Source organism: Dromaius novaehollandiae, chromosome Z, assembly GCF_036370855.1.
Source record: "Dromaius novaehollandiae isolate bDroNov1 chromosome Z, bDroNov1.hap1, whole genome shotgun sequence".
NCBI lineage: Eukaryota > Metazoa > Chordata > Aves > Casuariiformes > Dromaiidae > Dromaius > Dromaius novaehollandiae.
Genome location: NC_088132.1, coordinates 55486594 through 55512128, shown reverse-complemented (window position 1 = coordinate 55512128; position 25535 = coordinate 55486594). Strand labels below are relative to the sequence as shown.

The following is a 25535-nucleotide window of genomic DNA, read 5'->3' as shown; positions in this document are numbered from 1 at the left end:
TTCTGATACCCTGTGACCACAGAGAGCAGTCAGGGTCTTGAACAGTACTCTGTTGTTAATCCGTGATGTAGTTCACATGCATTAATGAAATAATTGATTTTTCACATATACTTTAAATAACGTTAAATACATAGGAGCTAAAGATCTTGGTAACCCCAGACAGTACACTGTATATATTTTTAAAATTGGTGCTACCTGTAGAAACCTGCAAAATAAATCTCTTTCCTGAACTTCCAGACCCTTCTCAGACTTGCCGTGTGTCAGCCTGGGAATAAATTTGTTTGTTACCTCTACGAAACACAGCTTCCTGCTGTGAACAAAGAAATGCTGTATGAACTCTTAAAATTATGACATTTGTCTTGAATTTCTGAAGTATTGATACTTCACCAAAGAAGTACTTGTAAAATATATTGTTGTAAGTGAGTGATTGCTTTATAGCTTTCATTAATTGGATGCTCTTGACTGCTAAGTTTTCTTTTGCTGTTCAGTTAAGGTAGCTATGGGCACTACCCATTGATTTGAAGCTTATTATTTTTCCCTTTTTTGTCCAGCTGTATCTCTTCCACAGGCAGCTTTCTGAGTCATATGCAGGTCATGATCTGCCACTTCTTCAGGCTCTAGCTTCTCAAAGAGTTGGGCAAGTGGTACCTCTTAAAGATGTGTCTCTCTTTGATTCCAGTGGTGTCTGGCAAGTTCTTTCCTGTTCTGAGGCCATTTGAAGTAGAGAAGAAGTCTCCTTTCCATTCAGGCAAAGCACACAATTTCCTTTGGCTAGGGTTATGTGCACAAGCAGATCAAGCAGCTTTGGCTCTGCTTCATCTCATCAGTCAGAGTTCATTGCTGATCTAACTAATCTATCACTGAACATCCAGAATTACAGGCTCAGACTGATTGATCCTCCTCTCCTCACAAGGCAGGCGGTATTGACCATGAGAATAAAAACTTTGTGTTTCATTTTGATCCGTTTAATGTAGTTCTGAGAGAAGAGGAACATTCAGGTACTGCAGTCTGGCCCCAGTTCAGGAAAATATAGATCACGACACCACATAAACCTCTCTGAGTTCATCCTTGAAAAAATCTGTTCTTCCCTGTGTAAGGGGAGGATGCCTATGAAAAGAAGTGGAAGAAAGTAAGAGATGAGCTGTTGAGGCTGTGATTGTTATATAGGAAGCAATGAGGAAGAGAATGGTACATTCAGATGTAAACTGATGTGGAACAGAGTGGGAACTTAAAATCAAGGACAGGGACTCTAAAATATAATGTAACTATTACAAAGAGCTAGGAAACACTTCCAGTTTTGTGGTAAACTAATCTGATTAATGGTCAAGAAGGACTGTTCTAGCAGCTGCAAAGAACTTTCAGTTTGGTAGCATCTATCAGATTTGTCCAGGAAAAGTATAAAACCAAGTCTGACAAAATTAGTTCCACTGGTGGAAATTAGGTAGTTAAGATTGCAAGAATGATTTGAAAGGAAAAAAAAAAAAAGGCTTGTAAAACATTTTGGTTTTGTCAAGAACTACTTTGATTCCTTTCTGTTGACCAGAAACTTGCTCTAAAATAATCATGTGCTGCAGTACATTTGTTTTGTAGCAGGTGCTAAAGAACATTACCCATCTATGTCTACAGAGTATGAGCAGAAGTGAACAATAGACACAAACAGGTGCAAGATACATTTCAGGGAATTTAAAGTCCATTTTGTATTGTGTCTGACAGGGTGATGCATGATGAAGTGAGTGACACAGAAAACATCCGGAAGAATCTAGCCATAGAAAGAATGATAGTAGAAGGCTGTGATATTTTATTAGATACCAGCCAAACTTTTATACGTCAAGGTAAGACATTCTTCTTTAAAGCTACCTGTATAATAATGAAAAATTACATTAAAAACAGCAGGGTTCATGTTGGCATCATTAGGAAGTTTATACCACTGGCACAGCTAACATCTTAAGACTCCTTGTCCACGTAGGATAAGTCACAAAATACCCCTGATGACAGTTAGTTTTGGGCTATAGTTGAGCCCCACTTCTGTGCTGTTATTTTTTCAGGGGCCATGAAAAACAGCAGCACAATAATAGTAAAGCACCCATGGGACAGTAATGTACATATTGACTGGACTGTCATCTTCCATGGAACAGAAATTACCTGCTGCTCCATGGAGAACAGGACTGCCTGCCCAGTTAACATTGCAATCCCAGTTCATGCCAACATTTGGGCAAAAGCTTAGGAGAAGCTTGAAGCTTTGTCAAGTGGTAGTGATTGCAAGGAAAGAAAACAGTTGTCAGTTGTTCCCATTTTTCTCTGTGCTTTGGGGAAGTCTCAAAATGCTACCATTGGTGGTGCTGGAATAGACATAAAATGATGTATTTGGAATATCTGAGTATATTCAGTCTTTCTCTTGGAAGATGCATTTTGGGGCTTCAGCAGAGGTTAGGATAGATAGAAAAAGCACTCCTGCAAAAAGTCATGAAGAAAAGACATTCTGTTCTGCCAGAAATGTTGAATCACTTGTAATGTAATACAGTTAGCAAAAAGAGAGAGGAAGAGGCATACGGTATTTTTTTTCTATTCTTGTTTTTGGAATCATTTTTCTACTGAAGTTTATGTTTAGCAGAGATGGAATTTTTTGTTAAATTCCACAAAATTGTGATAAAATGACTTTCCATTTAAAATGAATGTCACCTTTTACCGAGTAAATGTAATATCAGGTTGCAGTACTTACCTAGTGGTAAAACAACCTTCCCTTAATGGTAAAACAGTAAAAGTGAAAACGGGAGAACTTGGTAACAGAGGCTTATTTTTCCTGCATATATGTAAGAATTTACCTCTGAATCTTTTGTAACAAGCTAGTGGATTTGCATGTAGTGCCTACAGATATCTAGTGTAGAGTTTTGTGTTGTAGGTACAAGCTTCTTTGTAGCTGAGAAGTTGGGAAGTAGTAGAGAAGGTTGGGAATGTAATTAAGGTGCATCCATTCATGAGGCCTTTTGTAGACTAAGTATCATAATGTCATCAGAACATATGCTATTTGAATACGGCCACATGCAAAGTGGATCATTTAGTAGGTTTTGTATACATTTTGAAGTCTGTTCTGTGATGTTTCTGTAGTCATGTGGCCAGAATAACTATGAAGCATTCCATAATAACTTCCAAGATTGTTGTACAACAGTCACTTTTAAATTACTTGATTCTTTGTTAAATTGTTGGCTATAACTGAGGTATGTGAAAAGATATGAAAGTGGCTTCAAGAAAACTACGAAGCTGTTGTTCATGTTATTGTGTTTCATCCATGGCCAAAAAACTTAGGGGGCTGTAATTCTCCTCAACTGACTTGTACTGTGCAGTTTAACTACACAGTCAGCAGTTTTTTCAATATGATTATAATATTTTGGATTTATATATTTGTTGTTTTATTTTTTTCTTAAAATTGGCTAGTATAATTTGTCTGTATACCTAAAGGTTCATCAATAAAATTATTACTTTTTCCTTGGAAAGTGATCTTAATAAGACTTGCTGTTGGGGTGTTTCAGTTGTATCCAAGTCAAATCCACAGTTTAAGTAAATGAAATTCAGATTTACTTCTGGAGAAGCACATACTGTCCAAGGACACTGGACAAGGCTTTATACTGTAGAAGCTTGTATCACAGTTTACCTTTGGGAATGTCCATTGCATATGAGAATCTGAATTGCAGAAATCTGAATTGCACTAATAAAATAATACCAAGCCCATTTTCCTTTCCTCTAACCCCTTCTCCTCCCACCTGTCTGTAGGGTCACTTACTTTAAGAGTGATGTTCCTCTCCTCTGATTTTAACTAGGCTCCAATTCTTCATGTTGATCAATGTAGATTGGTACAGGAAACCTCTTTACAGCACGTAAAATGAGAGAAGTCCACTTACCTTTGTTCAGGCTTTTTTCTGTCAAGATTAATTTCAAGCTCAATATGTTACATGTTATATACTTTGTTTTGTTAAGAAGAGATAGTTCCTGTGGTCTCAAGATCCATCACATAACCACAGAATCAATCTGTGGCAGTGTTCTGCAATGTAATTGTGGATTCCCCTTCAGATTTGCTGGGGTTTCATTTTCTCTACATTTTATTTTGCTACAGACTTCATTGTCAAGTGCACTGTAAGTCAGGGCAAACAGTTAAGGATCATTGTCCTCAATAGCCTAAAGGTTAGAACACAGTGGGTCTCAATCTGTAATCCAACATGGAGTAATGCCTGGAAAACTTCCAGCAACTTTCATGAGCCCTTCAAGGGCTTCAAGGTACTCTGCCTGAAGTCCAACCATCAGTTGCTCTAAATTTACCCCTACTGGCAATTATCACAATTACAAAATCACAGAATAATTGAGGTTGGAAGGGACTTGTGGAAATCATGTAGCCCAACCCCCCCCCGCTCAAATCAGGGTCAGCTGGAGCGGATTGCTCAGTGATGGGTTCTAGTCGTGTTTTGAATATCTACAAGAATAAAGACTCCACGGTCTCTGCGGGCAACTTCTTCCAGTGTTCAGCCACCCTTACAGTAAAACTAAAAATCCTCCAGAATGGAGAAGGCCGAATTGATAAATTAGGCAGTTACATGTAGGCTTAAAAATGTATTTTTAAAATACAATCCTTTGTATTTCTTATATTTGAAGAAAGCCTACTGGAGTGATTATTCTGGCAGTATTGAAGTACTGAAAGTACTTAGATTTGTAGCTGGATAAAAGTTCCTGAGATTACACTGATTGTACAAACCATACTATTAATGAATGTTCTAAAATCAGCCTCACTTGCTTATTACAACTGTAAATTGGCCAGTCATACCCATTTTTTTCCCTTAAGAGGAAATGTGTAGTAGAATTTATGGCAGGCAATTGCTCAGTTTCATTAATCACAAAAGCTTGACAGGAATGTACAACAACCTCCTTGCTAGATGTCAGCCATGCAGCACATGCAGGAAGGAGATCCGTGTCTCTCTGTAAATAGTAAGTTGTTCAATATCGGAGTGATATCACACCATCTCTTTTTTTCTGCACTTAAAAACTGTAGTTTCTTTTGGTTTGCCTTATTAAAGAGTAACTTTTCAACTCTCTACAAGCGTAGCATTTAACCTTCAACCCATTTTGGCAGAACACAATACGGTATTCCTGAAAGCATCCTAATGAAAATAATAAATAAATAAATAAATAAATAAATAAAGGTGGGCTCCAAAGATATAGCTGTATGCATATCGTATTTACAGATGTGTTCATTTAAAGAAGCAAAGTAGAAGCTAGAAATACAACTAGAGTCCTGTTACCTTAATTGTGTAGAGGAATTTCAGGAGATATGATGATGCTAAGAATTCTGGGATGGGAAGTTGCTCAAGATTTTTTCTAACATACTGCTTGGCCTTGCACTGTGAGCTATCAATGTCACATAGAAAAGTCAGTTTCAACATGTGGGGATGATTTTTTGTGGTCTTTTACAGTTGAGGCAGATAAGCTGTTTTTTCCAGGGGAAATGTACAAAAACCAGTAACTGTTTTTTCTGGTCAGAATTTAAATGAATCTAAAGAATGTTCCACACCTTTGCAAATTTCTGCAGTAGAACTATTCCATTCTCCACTATTCTGTTGCTGACACAAATTACATCATACACATAGTTTGAATGTAGATAGTCTGTTAAAGATCACTACACTATTGTAACTCTCTTTTACCAGTGTGTATTTTGCTATGCTGGACAGTGTAAGTTTTATATATATAATAATAGCTCAATACTAATTATATGTGTATGTTCAAGGGAGGTAAGTATGGAGAAAAATGTTATGTAGATAAATGGTTGCTTTCTCAGTATCTTAAATTTCTCAGTACTTCTTAGTTTAAAATTGTGTGTGTGAACTTTGAACTAAAGAATTTTTTGACGGCATAGGATGAGAATTGCTAAGCTAATAATTAACTACATGGAAAATTCTTTCAGGCTTGCACTGTTTCAAGATGCTGCTGCTAGCTTCATGCTGCTAGTTTTGATATAACCGACAATCCAAAATCTTTCTGTCTCCAAAAGGGGTAGGCCAATTTCCCTACCCTCCCGCTTGTTATGCGTTGCCGTTACTTTGCACCATCGCTGGTGCTTATATGACCATGCACTTAGCCATATCAGGGAACTCAGCCAGCTACTTTTTTGTAGCATTCATTTCCTGCTGGTTTGGCTCTATTAACTAGCCTCTTGTTGGAGTCGTATGAGAGCCAATGGAGAGAGTAAAGGTAGATGTGTGGGAATGAGATTAGGAGGTCCTGGCTGTGCTTTCTGGTAACAGCAAGTTCAATCATCAAATCTTTCCCTTTGATATATAGAGGAATCATAGTTCAGTACCAAATGTGACTCTGGATCCAAAATTAGAAGTGGTATTCATGGCTGTGTCAATCTGCAAAAGTTGGTCAGAGATTGGTTTTGAGGTATAAAACAGCATAGCTTTCCCCAGTGTGGAATTCTGCAGGGCACAAATTCAGGCTTATATAACCAGATTCAATTTAGTTCAGAAGTGTTCTGCTGGTAACACGTTTTAGATGAACTGTAGAGCACTGAAGGTTATACAAGCTAAGAAGAAGAAACAGCCTGCTTCGTTACCATCACTCTCGCGCACAGACACACATACACAAATCCTTTTCCTGCAAAACCTGTTCTTTTCATCCTCTGTCTCTTTGGCTTGAATGTCATGTACCTTTTTCAAATCTAGTAGCTGTCTAGAGTGGTGCAAGTGGAGTTTGCTGCGTTGTTTCCTTTTCTGACCAATGTGCTCATGGTATGCTTAAATCGCATATGAATTTGCCCAAGATCTGGTCCTGGCATGTGCACAAGTATTTGTCTGGACTGTGCTTGCCTGAGTCTAAGTCTGTTGTTGTAAAGTCAGATTTATTAGTTCCATTAAAGGTATAAATCTGTTGTCCTGAACTTGACCTAAAGAAAAACCAAACTAGTGCAAAAAAGATGGACTTACGCTTAAAAGAGATGCTGATATATATTGATACTTACTAGAATGAAAAATTGCATGAATTAAAGCCATGATATTTAATGCATTTACACTTTAAGCATTGTCTACTGAATATTTTTGTAGTTACAGCGTATTTTTGACTTTTATTATTATCAGGTTCCCTTATTCAAGTCCCTTCAGTTGAGAGGGGAAAACTTAGTAAAGTTCGCCTGGGATCATTATCCTTGAAAAAAGAAGGAGAAAGGCAGTGCTTCTTATTTACAAAACACTTTTTAATTTGTACGAGAAGTTCAGGAGGAAAACTGCATCTGCTCAAGGTACAGATTTTACATTATGACTCTGTCTACAAATCGAAAATAGAAAATTTCAGCCCAATAAATAAATTATTGGTAACTTATGTGAAATTTCATTATTGTATTATTTTATGTTTTTAACCTGAGATTTTCATGTCCTCCTATAAACAGAAGTGAGATGATGTACAGTAATTGACTGCTGTATTCTCTCATTGTTATGTGAGTAGCAAAAAATAGAATTCAGCCAAAATTCTTACTGTTCTAATTCTAACATTCTGGGGGTTAGAAACAGGACATTGGCGTCTGTATCTGTATGAGCTAGCACTGAATGCATGTGAGCTTTCAGTGCATAAGTCAGACAGTCCAACTCAAGGGAATATTTTACAGATCTGTGATAAGACTAATTTAACAAGTCAGTTCTATTTTCCTGAACAGCACATTCTCTTAAATGGAAAGTTCTTCTAAGAAAATTCTAATTATATTAGGTGAGATGGAATCAATTGCTTAGAGAGTCTCTTTCAGTACAGTTTGCATGCTTTCTCACTTTATACCTTTTAAATAGCTTAAATACTTTGCAAAGTAAACTAAGTGTAACTGAACCTTTACAAAGATCTTGTATTAATTTGATTTAAATTTAGGAGAAGATGCTAAAATTCTAGTTACCTTTTGGAAACTTGTGAACAAGTCTCTATATGTGAGATAAATTTTAGTGTGGTAAAAATGAAAGAAATTTTGCACATGTAAGTATACTATTGAATTGTTTTGTTAAGAAAAAAGCTATGTTTTATCATATAATATATCTCTGTTTTTATTTCTTGAGGGAAAATGTGCATTGTGAAATTGATATATCTTCCTAAAAGCTCTTAGTAATGTAAAATCTCAGACTAAAATATATCAACATTTAAAACAACTGTAGTGAGAAATCGAAAAAAATGTCTAAATTTTTTGAAAAATGTGCTTTATTTTCATAGACAGGAGGTGTTCTGTCTTTAATAGAGTGCACACTGATTGAGGAGACAGATGCAAGTGATGATGATTGTAAGTTACATTAAGCCATTTGCAGTAATTACAGTTATAAGTAGATTCTTAAAATTGCTACTCTTTCATCATCTTTATATAGTTTTGTACTCTTTCATGAAACCAGAGAAATACAGTGTTAAAAATGCATTCAGTAGTATAGGTGTTTTAAAAATGCGTGTCCTGACTTGGGTAAAGGTTTGTTTTGTTACGTTTGCTCTTCATGTTGACATCCCACATAGGATTTTCAAGTACCCTGCCTGAAGCAATGTAACAAATTATTTGCTGACTTTTATATAGAAATTCACCATGAGGATCTTAGAAAGAAAAAAATATGTGACTTGAATGAAGAAACAGATAATTGGGTTTCTTAACTACAACGGGGGTTGAGAGAGTTGGTGGAATTAGTGGAAAGTTTTTTTTTTCTTGACCTCCTACAATTCTTGACTGCAACCTTATTCCAATGAAATAACAAAATACATTCCAAGCAGATTTTATTGTTTATTCATTTTGGCTTCCATCCCACAGTTTTAGGCATGTGTTGCACTTGAACTGTGAAAGTAGTTCCATTAAGTTCAATGATGTTTCTAATATGCTGTGAGTATGTCAACAGTGCACAAAGTTTCAAAGGACTTGAGTCTTATTTGGCATCTTTAAAAGTAATTTCTTGTGACCCCCACAATTATATGTTCTATTACTTTGTTTTGCATTTGGTGTATGTGAAAAATGGAATCCCTCTTTTGGATCCCTAGTTGGATTTGTTCTTGTCAGAGAGAGTTTAAGGTAACTTCCATTGTAAATGAAATCACTATTTTCTCTGACCTATAGTGTGAAATCTCACATTTTCACTTTTTTCTTTTTTGTCTTTGACTGTAAAGCAAAAGGTTCTGGGCAGGTGTTTGGACACCTTGATTTCAAGCTTGTAGTTGAACCTACAGATGCTCCTCCCTTTACTGTTGTCCTTTTAGCCCCTTCACGACAGGAGAAAGCCGCTTGGACAAGTGATATAAGCCAGGTAGCCTACTCTGTTCTTTATCTTATTTGTTATGAGATCTTATTTTATTTTGCGTTTCTGAAAACTAATCCAAGATAGGTCTTTTGGTTTGGTTTTTTTTTTTTTTTTTTTTTTTTTTTGAGGGCTGATTTGCTGTGCTGTGTATCAAAAACCACTGATGTTACCTATTTTCACAGAAAACTTTACCTTTTAATTTGAGTCGTCAGTGAAATGTGTTTTTCAGAGGGAGAGGTGGGATATAAAATACAGTCTAGTCAGTTGACTAACATAATGCTAATAATTAATTAACAGTTAATAATAATGGCAGTCATTTTTATGTCTAAGAAAAGCTCATCCAGATATGTATTTTGGTTTATAAAGGATAGTACTTACTCATTTGTAACTTTCATATAGATCAAAAAACATCTGAAATTCCTGAGTGAGAATGAAAATTATTTCCATCTCATATCAATATCGTATCCCACACAGTCAGGAAATGTGATTAGCTCTTTTTTCCACCTAGAAGAATGCTAGTGAACCATTATCATACACAGTAAAGAAGCATTCTGGCAGTGCACAGGGAATTCTACTGTAGATGAAGGAAAGTAAAAATAATTTAAAATATTTAATGGCAGAGATAAAAAAAAAGAAATTTTGTTAGGTGTTTTTGTCTGAAAATGTAGTAGACAAACATTTACCAGAATCTATTTGGGGAAAGATCTGAGCTTTCAAATACCAGATCTGAATTTAGATTAAGGATTTGCTTGTTTGTTTATGTATGCAACTAATGAGTACATAGACCTGTCATAGTTAAATTTGAGTCCTGTCCTCTGTTAATTTCAAGAGAAGTAATTGATTAGACTAATGTCAGCCTGGTATTTGATGGGTTTTAATGTGTGCTAGCACTGCTGGCAGTGTCTCCAGATACATTATCATCATAATGAATAGAAATTGCTTAAAAATAGGCATTCTGAGTTGTTTTCTTCTGGACTAACAGTTTTAAAGGAAAAAAGATGGAGATAAAATTTTCAAAATATAGCATGAGTTGAGAGCCTTGGTCTCAGTACAACTCACTAGACATAGATCTTACAGGCAGATGTGGCTGGGACATTTTTAACTGCACAAAATTTCAGTGAATTATGTTGTTCCATTGACACTTAATGTGTTAGGATGATTTGCTGGGTAAGAAAGACCCTTTAGAAACTGGCTTGGAATATGGGACACCCAGGAATAAGTCCATTCTTGGCTTGAGTAAGAATGACTTTTTAATGAGAAAGTCATCTGCAGTCTAAGCAGACTAAAGATTAAAGTTTGGGTCTGGCACCAAATGTCAGACCTTTTGTGCTGAGGCAGACTCCAAGCAGCCACTACTGTGGCATTAAGGAAAGCTTGCAAGTGGCCTAATGAAGCAGAGATAAATGTCACTAGCTGCATATGGCTGAGAAAACAAGGAATGAAAGGGTTAGTGAGACTGCCAGGGAAAAATAGTAGGAAACTTTTCTTTCTTGATCCCTCTTTGAGGCAGGGGAGATCTCCCAGCTTTTGAAAACAGGGTTATTCTGCAGAGATTTGGGGCCAACAATTAACAGAAGCCTATAAAAACCATGAGAAAACCGTAAGATCTGTTAGTATTTCAAGACTAAGAAAGCTTAAGCCTCCAGCCTTAAAAAGGGTGGGAAGCAAGAGATGCTGAAGGGACAAGCAGCAGCTTTAAAGAAAAAAAAGAATAAGCAGGGGCCCAAGAGCCTATGCAGGTGCTACAGATACTGAGAGGGTATTGGTACCCCTGTTTATAAATACGAATCAAGTGTGTTAAGACTTAATGCTTACACTCAGTCTTTAGGTTGGAGAGTGAGAGAGAAGAAAATAATGCAAGAGGCATGCCACCAGTCTTCTGCCAGACAAAATTTGGGGTGAAAATTTGGATAGCATATAAGAGCTTCTAAATCAGCTGAGACCACTGGTCTCTCGAAAACAAAGTCATGTATTTTCCTGAGCCCATTACCAGCTGAAACCTTGTTGTAAAAAATTATTGACTAGCCTGCCCAGAAGCATTTTTTTTTCTTCTTATCTCTGGCTACAACCTGAAGGAGGACATAGGAGCTATGCTAACAAAAAGGCAAATAAGAAGCATCTTATCTGAAAGATGTTCTCCTAACTATGTTTTAAACTATTTTTTTAAACCAGAAGAGACCATCTGGTTATCTTGTTTGACCTATCTAGCACCAGTCATTTTTTTGCTATAAGATACTGCAAAGCCAGCAAGTTATTTTATTGTTAAATTCAGTTTAAATTTGTATGAGAATTTCGGAAACTCCTTTTTATTGTTATAAAGAAATAATGTAATACATATGTATAATCGTAGATGAATAAAATTAGAAAGTGTTATAAAGACAAGTCTTGTAATGTTATGTATGTGGTACTTGTTGTGGGCCTTAGAAGCCTGATCCACTGGCAGTCTGCTGACTTCCAAGAGCAAGGTCTCTTGTGCTGTGTTATCTCTATTCACATGAACGTACAAATCAGCAGAAAATGGGATTCAAATGGCTTCAAGCTGTCCTTGTATGCCACCAACACTGAGCTGCTTTGAAGCTTGTAGAACAGTGTAAACACCTAAATTGTAATCCTCTGCTGTCCACAGCACAGCCTGTGCGCAAAAGCAATGTATGCTGTGACCATACCCCAGAAGTGCCTTTTCAGCTCCCAATACCTAGACCGAAACATTTATACAAGAGTTTGCAAGGGGCTCCTTAGACACCAACTTCATAGCTTTATTTCACAATAAGTGCATCACTTGAGCTTGTTTTTACAAATGTGTTTTTAGAGAGTATTTGTCTTTTTGCTCAATATAAAGGTTAAGATATTAGAGTCTCTCACTCACTTTGTCTGTAAACTATTCTAATTCTTGCAGTATGCCTATTTGTTTTCCAAGCTTAACACTCATTCAGGAAGTGCTAGAGGTATATAATTTTATTCAGCTTCAAAAAAACTCCAAAGGAAGTTTCACTTCCAACTCAAAATACTTAGTCATGTGGAAAAAAGAATGCCGAGCTGAACACCGTGAGTGTGCTGGTAAAGGTCCATTGACTTTCTGGATGTGCAAATCAAAGGTATAAAACTGGAGAATCATGTCCACTGTAATTCCTGTATCACCATTTGTTTTTATTTTAGAAAAGTTCTTTTACCAATCAGTTCACACTCTCTGAAAGCTATGTTTTAGGCTTACAGTGACGTGGAAAAGTGTGGAAGTCCATCCCTTTATGCTGTGTTTTTATTTTAATGATTTTTAATCTTCATTTTCACAGTGCATTGATAATATTAGGTGCAATGGTTTAATGACCATAGTGTTTGAAGAAAACTCTAAAGTCACTGTGCCACATATGATCAAGTAAGTGCAGCATTTTTTTCCCAGGAAACAAAGTAGCTTGTTTTGGCTTTAACAAAAGTTTAAGAAAGAAAAATGTGTAATTGGAAATTGCAACCTTTTAATATGTATTTTTAAGTTCTGTTGAATAGAATTAATTCTATTTCCCAATGGATAGTTTTCTTAATCTCTTTTTGGAATTGGTAGGGATGACTCAGAATTGTAAACTCTCAATCCGCAGTACTGGACTGTATGGGATCATAGCTTTGATTTTCAATTTTTTGTGGTGTTGCATTCAGTTGTGCTTCAGATGACTAGTTTTATCTCTGTTGACGCAGAAGTTCATACAGTGAATATTTATTCTTTGTGATACCACTCATAATTTTATTAGATTTCTAAATGTCTACAAAATATAAGAGAGCACAAAAAAGTATCGTTATTTGAAGTACTTTATTGTATCAGCCAAAATTTTTCTTTTCCTTGTTTCTCTCATTTCTGAGATTACATAATTTTAGCTGATCACATGAAGGTAACATCATTATTCAAAAACCTACTTCCACCACGCTTGGACTCTCTTTTCATTATTTATTTTCCTAGAAATGTCATTTTTGTTCGTAGGCAGCAGTTTGCGGTACTTGATTCCAAATTTCTAACACAGGAGCACCTCTGGGATCCTCTACAGTTCTGCATTTACTTGAGTTTTATCCAGTATATATCCAGTTATCCAGTATAAATGTTAAGGAATAGAAGACTTCCTTTCTTACTGTTATCTGTCGGTAGGCCATTTCTCCCTCTTGGATGTACTCTGTACCTGAAGATTTCTCAGATGTCTTTTTTACGATTATTGTATCTCCTTTCTCTCATTTAGAAATGGAATAGAGATAAAGACCTTTTTGCCTAAAACATATCTGTGCATACGGTGTTAGGGTACATACCTTTGATCCCTAGAAAGAAGGCATTTTGTTGTCTTCAGTTTTATTCCAGAAACTTTTTAGTCTGTAAATACATCCATCACCTGCTGAACATGAACAGAATGTTCATTAGTTTTCAAAATGCGAAGTACAGCAAGGTTCTAATGCCAATGTCAAGAAATCCTAATCCTCAAAAAAAAAAAAGTGTTCTGTTCAGTGTTCTGTTTCAGAGATTTTACACATCTGTTTGATTTTAGCATGTATTGGCTTTTAAAATATGTTAGTAAGTCAAATGTCTTTTGATGAATATATTTGGATAAGCCAAACAAATTTGTTGCCGCTTTTCTCAGGACCCAACTTAAGAACTGTTTTCAATTTAATGAAGTGTAGAACTAGGTGGAATGTCTTGATGCTGTATCTTAAGAAAATCTGATCTTTCCTCCTGAAAAGCTCAGGCAGTATTAAAAGATGCTTTACTTAGTTTCCCTTCCATTTTTCTACAAAGGGAGCTTTTAACTAGATAAAGTTAAGCAAAACTGAATTTGGGGAAAAAAAATCTTGAGAGGTTTTTAAGTAATTCTTGGAGCCTGAATGCAGGTATTACCTTGCCAGTGAGCCTTAAGCTTAGCTAAGAGGCTACTTCTGCTGTCTCTTGCTGGGGTCTGTTCATTACATAAAGCGAGATCCCAGCAGAAGAAATTGAGAACAGTCCATGACTACTCTATAGAGAGTTTCTCTAACTATAGGTCTACAGGCCACATCATCCTGAAAGAGACAAAAGGGAATGAACACTTCTGCCTCCTTTTTCTCACTGAAGAAATTTAGGCTTCATTAATGTTTTTTTAGATTTTTGAATTGATTTTTAGATTTGGAAATTTGTTTGTCTTTTTGAATTATTTTGTACATTTGGATCAAATCTGGTCAATCAACATATTGAAAAAAACTGCATTTTTCAGCAAATGGATTATTTGCCAATGATAAAATTAAAATGACCCTATTTATGACATAAATTATAATTGAATGGAAGTAGGTTTCTTTACAAATTAAAAGTTTTCTTGTATTGATAGAATACAGAAATGCAGTATGTGTTTCCTGCTTCTGTGATGACAGAAACAGCTGAAATGATAAAACTATTGGACTGTAATTATTCTTCTTCTTTAATGAAATGTTCTGAATTTAATTTTTGTGTAGATCTGATGCTCGTCTTCATAGAGATGACATTGATATCTGCTTTAGCAAAACATTAAATTCCTGCAAAGTACCCCAAATTCGTTATGCAAGTGTGGAACGCCTTTTGGAGAGGTTAACAGATTTGCGATTTCTAAGTATTGATTTTCTGAATACCTTCCTACATACTTACCGCATATTTACTACTGCAGCAGTTGTACTGGAAAAACTTTCAGACATATACAGGAGGCCTTTCACTTCCATTCCAGTTAGGTAAGCTCTTTTCTTTCTTCTGTCCTAAATTTCTAACAGAATTATCTGAACTTTGTTTGCTTGTTTGCTTTTCTTGGTTTTTTTTAATTGGTAGTGTTTTTATTATATAAATGATCTAAGAATCCTCTTTTTTTTTTTTTTTTTAAATAGGATGCGAGATTTTAGATAAGTCTGTCTCGGCTTTCTGCCCTGGCTTTGAGGGCTAAGTGACATACAGATCTTGCATGCACAAAATGTTTGTAAATGTTTTCACTTAAATCTGTTTGGCATTATTATCATGTTGCTTTTTTGTTTCTTGCTCTCAGGTCTTTGGAATTATTTTTTGCTACCAGTCAAAACAATAGAGGAGAGTACCTAGCTGAAGGGAAGTCACCACATCTTTGTCGCAAATTTTCTTCTCCTCCTCCATTGTCCCTCTCCAGAACTTCCTCACCTGTCAGAACACGAAAATTGTCGTTGACCTCACCACTGAATTCAAGAATAGGTGCCCTTGATCTTTCTGCTTCCTCCGTTGCAAGCAGTCCTACCTCAGCCTATAGCCCAGCCACCTCCCCTCCGCCAACAAGTAGCAAAGTACCACTGGACCTTAGCAAAGGGCCCTCCTCCCCTGAGCAAAGCCCTGGCTCCATAGAGGACAGCTTAGAGAATCCTCGCATTGACCTCTGTAACAAGCTGAGGAGAAGCATTCGAAGAGGTATTATATAACTGCAGAATATTGACTGATACTTTTGGCAAATACAGTAGTCACCAATGTAAGCCTGACTTTTATCAGATTACTGCTAAGTAGTTGTTTCTCTTGTCTTTCTTTTTTTTCCTGATCGCAATAAGCTGTGTTGGGAAATCAAATACTCCGTCCTCTCTTTCTGTTGTAGTAGAGGCTGTGATGCATTGTATGTTTCCACTGCTTTGCTGCTGCCACATGTGTATTTTAGTAGAAATAGCAGTATGGCACAATGGCGTTGTCTTTCCACTGCAGCAGAGTGATAAGGAGAAAGGCAGATGGAAATACTCTGTTTTCCAAGACACAAAAATCATCAGTGGGATGCGCCTTACATAAAGTAAAATATTCAGTTAAAAAGAAATGGGAATGTAAAGCTTTAATGCATTTATATAGCAAAGCTATTTTTCCAGAAAGATTTTGTCACTAACCCAAACAAATAATTTATGTGATGTATTTGGTACATTGATGGCATTCATGTCACTTGACTGTATCATTCCAAAAGTTAGGTGAACTGCTCTTGTGTTTTCATCTATGGACTGTGTAAAGCACCTTACAATAGATGTCTACTTTTAGAGGGCCAAAGTTAGATGAGATAAACCTTGCTGCAGGCATCTAGAAGCATTGTACATGTAGATGCCAAAGCAAGAGAGTAGCTGTAATCTGGAAGGATACATAAGCATGTACTTGATTCTTATTGCTCTTTGGGGATGTTGAGATCAAGCCCAAGTCATCTTCTGAGTTGGAAGAGAAGTGAATTCTAATTTTTTTTGTTATATTAAACGGAAGATGAAGGAATGCAAAAACGCTGCTTTGTTTCACAAATACTCGTTTAGAAATGGTCCTGACTTACAACCTGACATATTTGAACTGTAAATCTGAGCAGAATGTAGCTCAATTTTACTTACAAACACTGCAACAACAAAAATTGGTAGAACCAAAAGAGAAGAAAAAATATTACTAAATATAAAATAACAAAAATATGATTGAAGCTTTACATCGTCTCTCTACTGATGATCTGAAAGCAATTCCCTAGTAGGACGTTTGGTGTTGTCTCATGCAAAAAGATTGTCTTTACAAGATGTAGTATAATATTTAACAAGAAATCTTTTAAACTGACAAGTTAGCCAGCTTTGCATTACAGGAATATATGCTTGTCCATGTTTTATTCTTTAACAAAATGCTAGTTGATGGTTATATTAGACCATAATTCTCTGTTGAGATTTTGTATGCTGGATGTTTTAAAATGAATTGCATAACTATACATTCAAAATAAGTAACTATAGTATTTACTATGTCAAGTTGGGCAAATTTTTCTTTTACTCCAGTGTAACCCAATTGAAATCAATGTGGTTGCACAGCATGTCCCAGAATATAGATCTTGCCTTAAAATGAGCTATAGACAGGTAACTGCAATCTTAGATGTAACATTTTTTTGTTATACTTGTAAATTAAGCTGGTAAAGAATAGGTTATTCTGGCCAAGTGACAGTACTGGGCATTGTTGCAGAAGAGTTCAGATTTTGCATTCTAGTCTGTTAGAGCTTGAGGTGTCATCTAGGCAGCATGAGGAACATTTGGAAATGGCAAGAACCTCGTATAAATGTTAAATTGCTGCATGTGCAAAAGGGTCTCCAGACCCTTTTGGGAATTGTCCTGCTGAAGGGTTTGCACTCACAGAGCATGGAGGGATTTGCAGCTAGCTAGCTCTGTTCTCCAGGGGAAACTCATTTTGTCAGAGGGCTGTATATATGGCATGGTTGAGGAAGAGGAGTAAATTAAGGAAAGATCTCACAAGGAGAATGGAAGTGGGTATTAGGAGAAATACCAAATGCTAATTTATACTTTTTCCATCCTACATAGCGTGGATTCTTGTTTCTGAAGTTTTCTGGGTAAGGAAACCAGTCCTACCAGGAACCACAACCTGGTTTAATATTGCTGGTCTGCTCTTGCCAGATTTCCAAGGGAAAAAAAAAAAGATGACTTATTCTAAATCCAGTATGACCGTATGAAGTCAGTTTCCAAGGAGCTGTTGTTGTGACTGTTGTCGTTCTTCTTGAATATGGGCCATTTATGTTCTGGAAAGGAATTTCTTCCTCCTACCTCTATTTTCAGTGTTCTTTCCCTCATACTTCTGCGTGTTCTTGTAGACAATTTCTTTTTAAAACGTGTGTGTATACATATATGTGTATATACATATATATATTTCTTACACTACAAGCACTGTTATCATATCATTCAATGTAGAATATTTTATCAGCTTTTTGAAAAGGTTTGTTTTTCCTCGTTTGGGAAGTAGCGTTTCTGCTAATTTGTAGTTATGATCATTCCTTTATTATTCTTCTGATAGAAGTGCTCCTCCATGGAGTAATCCGCTCTCCAGTGTTGCTTGGCAGTTTTATTGGAAGGTTTTGTAACTATACATAGTCATTCAACAAAGATTCTTTTCTCCAAGTTCTCATATGAAACCGCAGGTATCCATACTCCATATGCATTCCAGTACATATTCTGTTGACTTAAGGTGAAGTCATAACCAAGCTATTTTTAGAACTGACAGCTTGCTGGTTTTCATCAAGTATTTTATTTATGAGCTTTTGTGTGGTTACATCATTGGTACAAACCTTTCCCAGTCCTTTACCTATTATCCAGACAATAATTATTGCTGAGTCTTCTTAATGCAAAAGACATGGAGATTTCCAAAAGCAGTACCATTTACAAAAAAACTGTAAGAAACAGATTAGTTGTAAACAATTTTAGATGTTAAATGGTATGCAAGGGTACTAGGTTTGGTATAGAAACACTGGGATAAAGCGCTGTTAATTAATGACCATTTTTTGAACAATACCTTTGAATGAAGCCCTTTTCGTCGTGTGTACTCCTCTTATTACTGCAGTACAGTACAGCTTCATTTGAAGCTGATCACTTGCAGATTGCTGTTCACAAACTTAGAGCCTTGATCACCCTGAATTACTCTGTGTTCTCTGCCACGCCGCTTCATGTCCATATCTAAGATGAGCTAATCTGGCTACACTCTGTGCTTTAAAAAAGAGCCTTTTGGTGAAAAGACTGGAAAGATATAGCTTTACATCTTTAAGACACATATCTGTGTTAAGATCACATTCCTATGATCTCATTATTTGAATATGATTTGAAATAATATTTATACTTTTTAATGAATTATAAATTATGAATAATCACTCCAGTATTAACATTCGTACTCTTTTAAAGCAGCAGTTTTAGAATCTGTGTCAGTGGACAGGACAATTCCTGAAAGCACCTCAGCAGTGGATACCCCGGAGCTTTCCCCATGTAGATCCCCTTCAACACCACGTCATCTCCGCTACCGTCAACCAGGAGGTAAGACACTGATGTTTCTCACCTTTATCAGTCACTTTAAAGACATTAAATATTGTAGATGTAATCTTTTCAGGGTATTAAAAGAGAATAATTTCTGAATAAAGTGTTTTACGTGTATTTTGCTTATTTTTTGGATATAAAAAAGCCATCAGAGTGTGAATAATGTTACTCCAGTTAATTAGTATACTAATAATGAGACTTGGAAGCAGTTGGGGAGTTCAGATGTGCTGAAATGTTCTTTAATAGCTGGAACAGGGTGTACCCTAGTTCAAGACGAATACTGAATCAGCTCTATTCTCACAAAATTCTCAAGGCCTTGACAGATTTTATCGGCTATCAATGGGACATATTTTGGGCACCATATGTAATCATGAAATACACAACACTTGTTATTGTCAATAGGGAGTGACTGTGTCTGTTTGTGTGGCACTGAACATTTACAGATGGTGTCATATTATTCGTTCCAGAATTTGAATAAATTGCTCAATTCGAGAGGAAAAGTGAGAGCTGGATCTCCATGAATAGCTGTCACATAGCTCTTTGAAATCACTAACAGAGCTGTGAGCTATGTCCATGAATGTTTAAAATATCCATATCATGCAAGCCAAATTTCAAGCCAGTTATTTCAGGCCTGGGATTAAAACAGCATAAACAGAGCAGAATCTTCTCAATCCTTAATAAATTACTGAAACACTTCAATTTTAAAACACTAGTAGTCTTTTGTTGTTGGACATGTTTACAGTGAGATGGCAAGATTTGGGGTTTGGAAGCTGGGGGGAACAATGCCAGATCATCTGAGACAAGTCAGAAGCAACGTTCACAGGACTCCCTTTAGGGAAAGTTTGGTAGATATTGCAAAGCTGTGCTCATCTTAAGCAGTAACCTGGGAAAATTTGTTAGTGAAAGTCATCACTAAAGTTTGCATAGATTAATATTCTGCACCAGTTTTTTTAGTAGTTTGTCACTATTTTCTTAGTCTGTTTGATTAATGCTTATTCCTCATCTTGGCAGTATCTTAAGAATTTTGTTCCACAGCAGACTTAATTATACCAACCTAGAAAAAACCCTCAAATCATAAATATCATCATGATATTTTTCTTTCCCCGAATATGGAATTCTATGACAAAGAAAATACAAAATGTTCACTAAATAGGAATATTAGTAAAAATTTCAAGTATCATTGTTGTTTAGCCTGAAAAAACTAAAACCATGTCTAAGTTGTTAACCTTTCTCTCTCTGTTCACTTCACAGTACAAACTGCTGACAACAGCCACTGTTCTGTTTCTCCTGCCTCTGCTTTTGCAATTGCTACAGCTGCAGCAGGGCATGGGAGTCCACCAGGTGAGAGAAATTTTCTGTACAAAAGAGAGGTAACAATAAGATATCTAGGTCTCAACAAGCAAATATTTCCTAAGAGTTGATTTACCTGAGTCCTAAGTAGCCACTGATTTGTTTTTTTTAATTTAATGGTGTTTTGTCTCTGGAATCTTCCCTTTTGTGGGCATTGCAGTACAGCCTCCATACTTAACTGGAGTGTTGGCTTCCAATTATGAGGTCAGTACAAAAATATTTTAAATATTCATTTAATTTAAAGATGGTTCCTAAAATTGTTTGAATTTATGATAACCCGTATTAAAGTAAAAAATAATATATTAGATCATTTAAATTAATAAAAAATAATATTTGTTGCTGTATGTTTCCTATTGGAGGAATTCAAGCACTGGTTGTGTCTAACAAAAGCAATGTAAAATTCTGGAATTTTGAGTATGTTATTGTGTTCATTTGAATATGTCATTGAGTTGCATTCAAAAGCAACTTTAAATAAACTACAAATAAAGAAAAAAGTAAGGAATTCCCTTCACCAAATTCTCACTTAATTAAAAAAAATAGTTTTAACCTCTACTATGGATGAAATCCTTGTATATCATAACATGCTGCTTAGTAAAAAGCATTTTCAGATTTAATGGAAAACGTGTATTTACTGCAAGTCAACAAGCCTCCATGAAACTGACCAATAAAAATAACTATAAAGAGTAAACAGCTTAGAACGGGGTGCTTTGGTACATCCACAGCAGAAAATGCAGCAGGGTGTTAGACTGGAAATTTTGGCTGATGAAGCAGTTTATGTAGCCAGAGAGTAAAAACAACTTTTAGGCTTCTAATATACCACCCTGTTCTGGGGATTTGCCAGCTGCTTTCATCATGTCTACATAAAAGAAGGAAAGGATTTTTCCTCCTGTCTTAAATCAGAATTATATTTATCATTCCTCTTTTTAATTTCATAATCTATCAGTTGAATTCTTGTATTCTCTTGTTAATATTTCTAGTCAAGCCTATTACTGAGAGGTTAATATTTTATATATGTATTCTGGTAAACGTCTACATCATATCTTTCTTGTTGGTATTCACTTACATTGTAAGATTTTATTTTGAAAGTGCTGAGCCATTTTTTGTCTGAAGGATATGTATATAAGAACAGCTATACCTAAGTTATTATGAGCGTGTACTGTATTTTCCTTGGAAAGTAGCTATGTGGTGTAGTGACTGGAGGGATTTAGTGCAGTTTAAAATACTTTATTTGAGTTTTGAATTCTCTTGCTGCCTTGCTATGTATCCTTTGACATACTGCTCATATCTTTCATGAACTAAGCCCTGTCCTAGATCATGCCACCAATACAAAACTACTCCTTTAAAGTCTGCCTAGTCACTTTCACTTTGCATTGACATACACAAAAATACAGTTTATTTTTGTTATGCCAAAGTGTAATCCAACTGTAAATTAATACCTGCCTCTTTTTGAGAAGTGCTGAAATGTCAAGAAAGTGCTTTGAAGACCCTAACCTCAAAAGCTGTAGTGGAATCCTGTTTAAGTCAGTGATATCGTTGCCACTGATTTCTGTGGATTTTATATCCACCATATCTAAATTTGCAGTCATTTGCTTGATGAGTGAGTAGGTGTCATGCATGGATCAATGCTGTGTTACTTTTGTGTATTCCTGTGATTTTTAGAAGATCACAAGAAAGCCATGCTCAGTTTCATGAACGTTGTGAACCTGAACCAAACAGCTACTTAGTAAATCTTTTAGAATGATGAATATTGTCTCTGTTTTGGAACCAGGCACTGCTAAGGAAGCAATTAAAGGACCAATTAAAGTTTGTTGCTTTTGTTTTGTTAAAAGCACAGCTTTTTAATATTAATGTAAGACTAAGAGGAAAATAAGAGCTACAAGTATGTAATCAAATGAAAGAATCTCAAAGCACAGGGATGCTGAAAAAGGAAGACATAATATCTTGAATGTTCTTTTTAAGTACTTTCTGTGTTTCTGTTTAAACAAGTTCTGCAAAAATGGCCATTCTCCTGACTGATATAAAAAAGAACAAGAAGTTTTGGCAGAAAAGCTGACAAGAAAAGAGTGTAGTAGGGGATCTCAGGAGAATGAGTTGAAACAGAGCTTTCTCTCTGGAATCAATATGAGAATTCTAGGCTGCAAACCACAGTTTGAACAGCTGAATCACCTGTTTTGCAATTTGAACATTCTGATAGCAATTAATCATCGATGTGTAGGGTTTGGAAGGTTAATGTTCAATTTTTTTTGTACAGATTAGAGATGGTGTTAAAGTTGCAGAGTCATGTAGTTTAAATTTGGGCAATTCAATTAATTTTATTTCTTCCCTTATATGTAGTATCATAATTATGTGGATTTTTTAAGGGCATCCTTTTTTTTCCCCACCAGTGTTCTCCTGTCTCATTCACTGTATAGGATGGACAAGATCTTTCTGTGAGTCAGATCCTGGTAGTGAATGAGATTTAAAGGTTTGTTGGATTTTTTTTTCTTTTTTTGTTTGGTCCCTGGTCCCTCATTGCTGCAGATATTGAGAAGTAATAGAGCAGTATGGGAAAAATAGGATAACCATGGAAGTGATAGTACTCACCCTATGAACTAACTCCCCAAACACACAATCACCAAAAATCCCTGTTATGCAACCTAAAAATGCAGAAACTCTTGTTTATCTCAAGGAACTGTAAGATAAAAAAGGTATCACTGGAACACCCTGGAAACTTCTAGCCTCCATTAAGGTGAGCTAAGTTGAATTACTTTTCACCTTGTGGGCTTGTGTTCATATTGTTCTGATAGCAGAAGAATTTGTTGCTCTGGTCAGTGGTCCAAATTCATTTTTAGATCTTACAGAATATTTGCTTAAGCATTACATAAGTACACGCAGAAGCTAGCTTTGGAAATAATTTTAAACAGTAGGACATGCCTGTAAGTTAGAATCCCAAGTATTTTATAAGTAGTTCTAGCTTGGATACTCTTACTATTCATAATCCAGGGAATCTTCTACACACTCACTCCTCTGAATCAGTCTACCTTCATATTTTTGTGTGGTGCAGGGGCTGTTTCTAGTTGTAATAAACTTCAGTGAAATGTCTTGTGGTAGTCCCATATTTTTTAAAAAAAATGCTACATGGAAAAAGGAAACAGAGGTTAAAAGAGGAAAAGAAGGGTAGAGGAAACAGAGTAGTCTCACCAGTATAGTTCCACAGGAGTCTGTGCCAGAGCCTGTACCATTTAAGATATTCCTATATGAATTTAAAAAAAAAAAAGATAAAATTCATTATTGTTAAATACAAAGCGAGGCACATGAGGAAAAACAGCCCGAGCTTTACATGTGAGTGGATGGGCTCTGTGCTGAGCGTTACTACTGCTTGGGATCAAGATCTGAAGATTATAAAAGATAGTTCCATGAAACCATCTCAGTGATCAGCAGCAGCCGAAAAACAAAAGGAAACATTTAGAATGGTTAGGAAAGGAACAGGCAACAGAACAGAAAAGACAATTTTAGTAACACAGTATAAATCCAGAATTTGTGTGCATACTGAAAACTACATGCAGTTGTGATATACCCTGTTTGAGATTAAGGATGAGAACTAGAAAAAGGTCTAAGAAGGCAATCCAGGATGATAAAAAGTATCAAATAGCTTCCTTGCATTTGAAGTTTAGAAAAGAGACTACTTACAGGGTTGATGATAAAGATCTACAAAATCATGGATGTCGATAGGGAGAGCTGATAGGCTATAAGGCCTCTGATGCAAGAGGTAGGAGGCATCACATGAAGCTCATGTGAGCAATGTTCAAAACAAACATAAGTTTGTAGTTCTTTGTGCAATGGATAATAGGCCTGTGGGATCTCTGAGGGACATTATGGATGCAAGAGATTTACACATGTTGAAAAACTGCACAACTACATGGAAGTGAGAGCCATTGGCAGTTAGCAGACAGGCAAAGCAGAACAGGTTCAGGAGCTGTGAAAGCAGTTGGACGTTGTGGGAGAGTATTATTATTAGGAGGCAAGTATCGTCTATGCTTCTTCTGTTTTCACTGTTCCCTGAAGTCTGCTTCTGGCCGTTTTGTTTTGTTTTGTTTTGTTTTTCCCAAGGTAAGATCTCTTAGATCTTTTCAACTTTCCATCTTCTAGTTCTGACTGCTCAGGGGGTATCAAGGCAAGCAGGCTAATATACATATTGAAGAAACATATAGACATGCATTCCACCAGAACTAGTTGTCAAGAGTATTTAATCATCTACTCTGAAGAGTACTGGATATAACATTTTATAATTGCTGTCACCATGCAATAATAAGGTTATATGCTGGTGAGTATGTGAAGCTCAGAACAGCTCTTCCAGAGCATATGATTATCTTTAGATAGACACCCAAGGAAAAGCAGCCCATGTTGGTTCAGTCTGCTGGCTTGAAGCAAGTGCCTTGATGGGAAGCCAAAGGTAAAGGTTGTTTGAGTACTTCAGACTTCTTTAGGTATTGGTGCACTTCCTCCTTTGGATGGAATCTGAGTCTGCAGTGCAGGTGGCAGCATCCTCAGGCTGCTCCATCCACCCCTTGTGATCAATCTTGTGCTTCAGGGACCTCGCTAGTGTTGTCAGGATGCCCTCAGCTGTTGGGTGCCTTTGTTGTCTGGGTGCATGACGTGCACATGCAGGGTCAGCAGGGCCCTTAGAACAGCTCATGCTTGGGTCTCCCCACCATACTGTATGCTGCACTACTTTGAGCTGCTGAGAAGGAAGTGTTGGACACTACCACATTGATCTACAGCATGCAGAACCTCCTGTAGTGGATGGAACCTTAGTCTGAAACAGGATAGTTCAGGTTATTACGTTCTTCAGCAGTTCTTTATAACTTGTTTATTGGTTTTATTGCTGTTAATTTCGTCTTTTTCCAGGTAGCTGCTTTTATGATAGCAAGCTGTACTGGTCATCCTATTGTTTAGTCCATGTGTTTAGTTAAATATTGATCTCTGTATATCTTAAACGTGGTTTTGTCTGTACTTTTCCAGTAAATTAACATATTACTTGTTTATTTTCACAGCATAAGAGGTGTTCATGGCACCTTCAAGATAAATAGAAATATGAAGTGAAAGTAGAAGAAAGTTAAATAAGGCACTCCAGGTGCACAGCTTGGTGCCTGA

The 25535-nt window shown here is 36.2% G+C and overlaps 1 protein-coding gene across 2 annotated transcripts in view; it reads left to right on the top strand.

Annotated features, from left to right (window-relative positions):
* The window catches only part of LOC112983669 (ras-specific guanine nucleotide-releasing factor 2), a 130250-nt gene that overhangs the window by 52482 nt on the left and 52233 nt on the right, over positions 1-25535 (top strand). Inside the window, exons 9-17 of one of the 2 annotated variants that reach the window (XM_026100946.2) lie at positions 1714-1832; positions 7116-7276; positions 8224-8290; positions 9148-9284; positions 12569-12651; positions 14730-14978; positions 15284-15672; positions 18927-19052; positions 20304-20393. In XM_026100946.2, the coding sequence (XP_025956731.1) occupies positions 1714-1832; positions 7116-7276; positions 8224-8290; positions 9148-9284; positions 12569-12651; positions 14730-14978; positions 15284-15672; positions 18927-19052; positions 20304-20393 (1421 nt within the window). Of the gene's footprint in view, positions 1-1713; positions 1833-7115; positions 7277-8223; positions 8291-9147; positions 9285-12568; positions 12652-14729; positions 14979-15283; positions 15673-18923; positions 19053-20303; positions 20394-25535 lie in introns of both variants that reach the window. The other variant, XM_026100945.2, reaches the window with a different exon arrangement.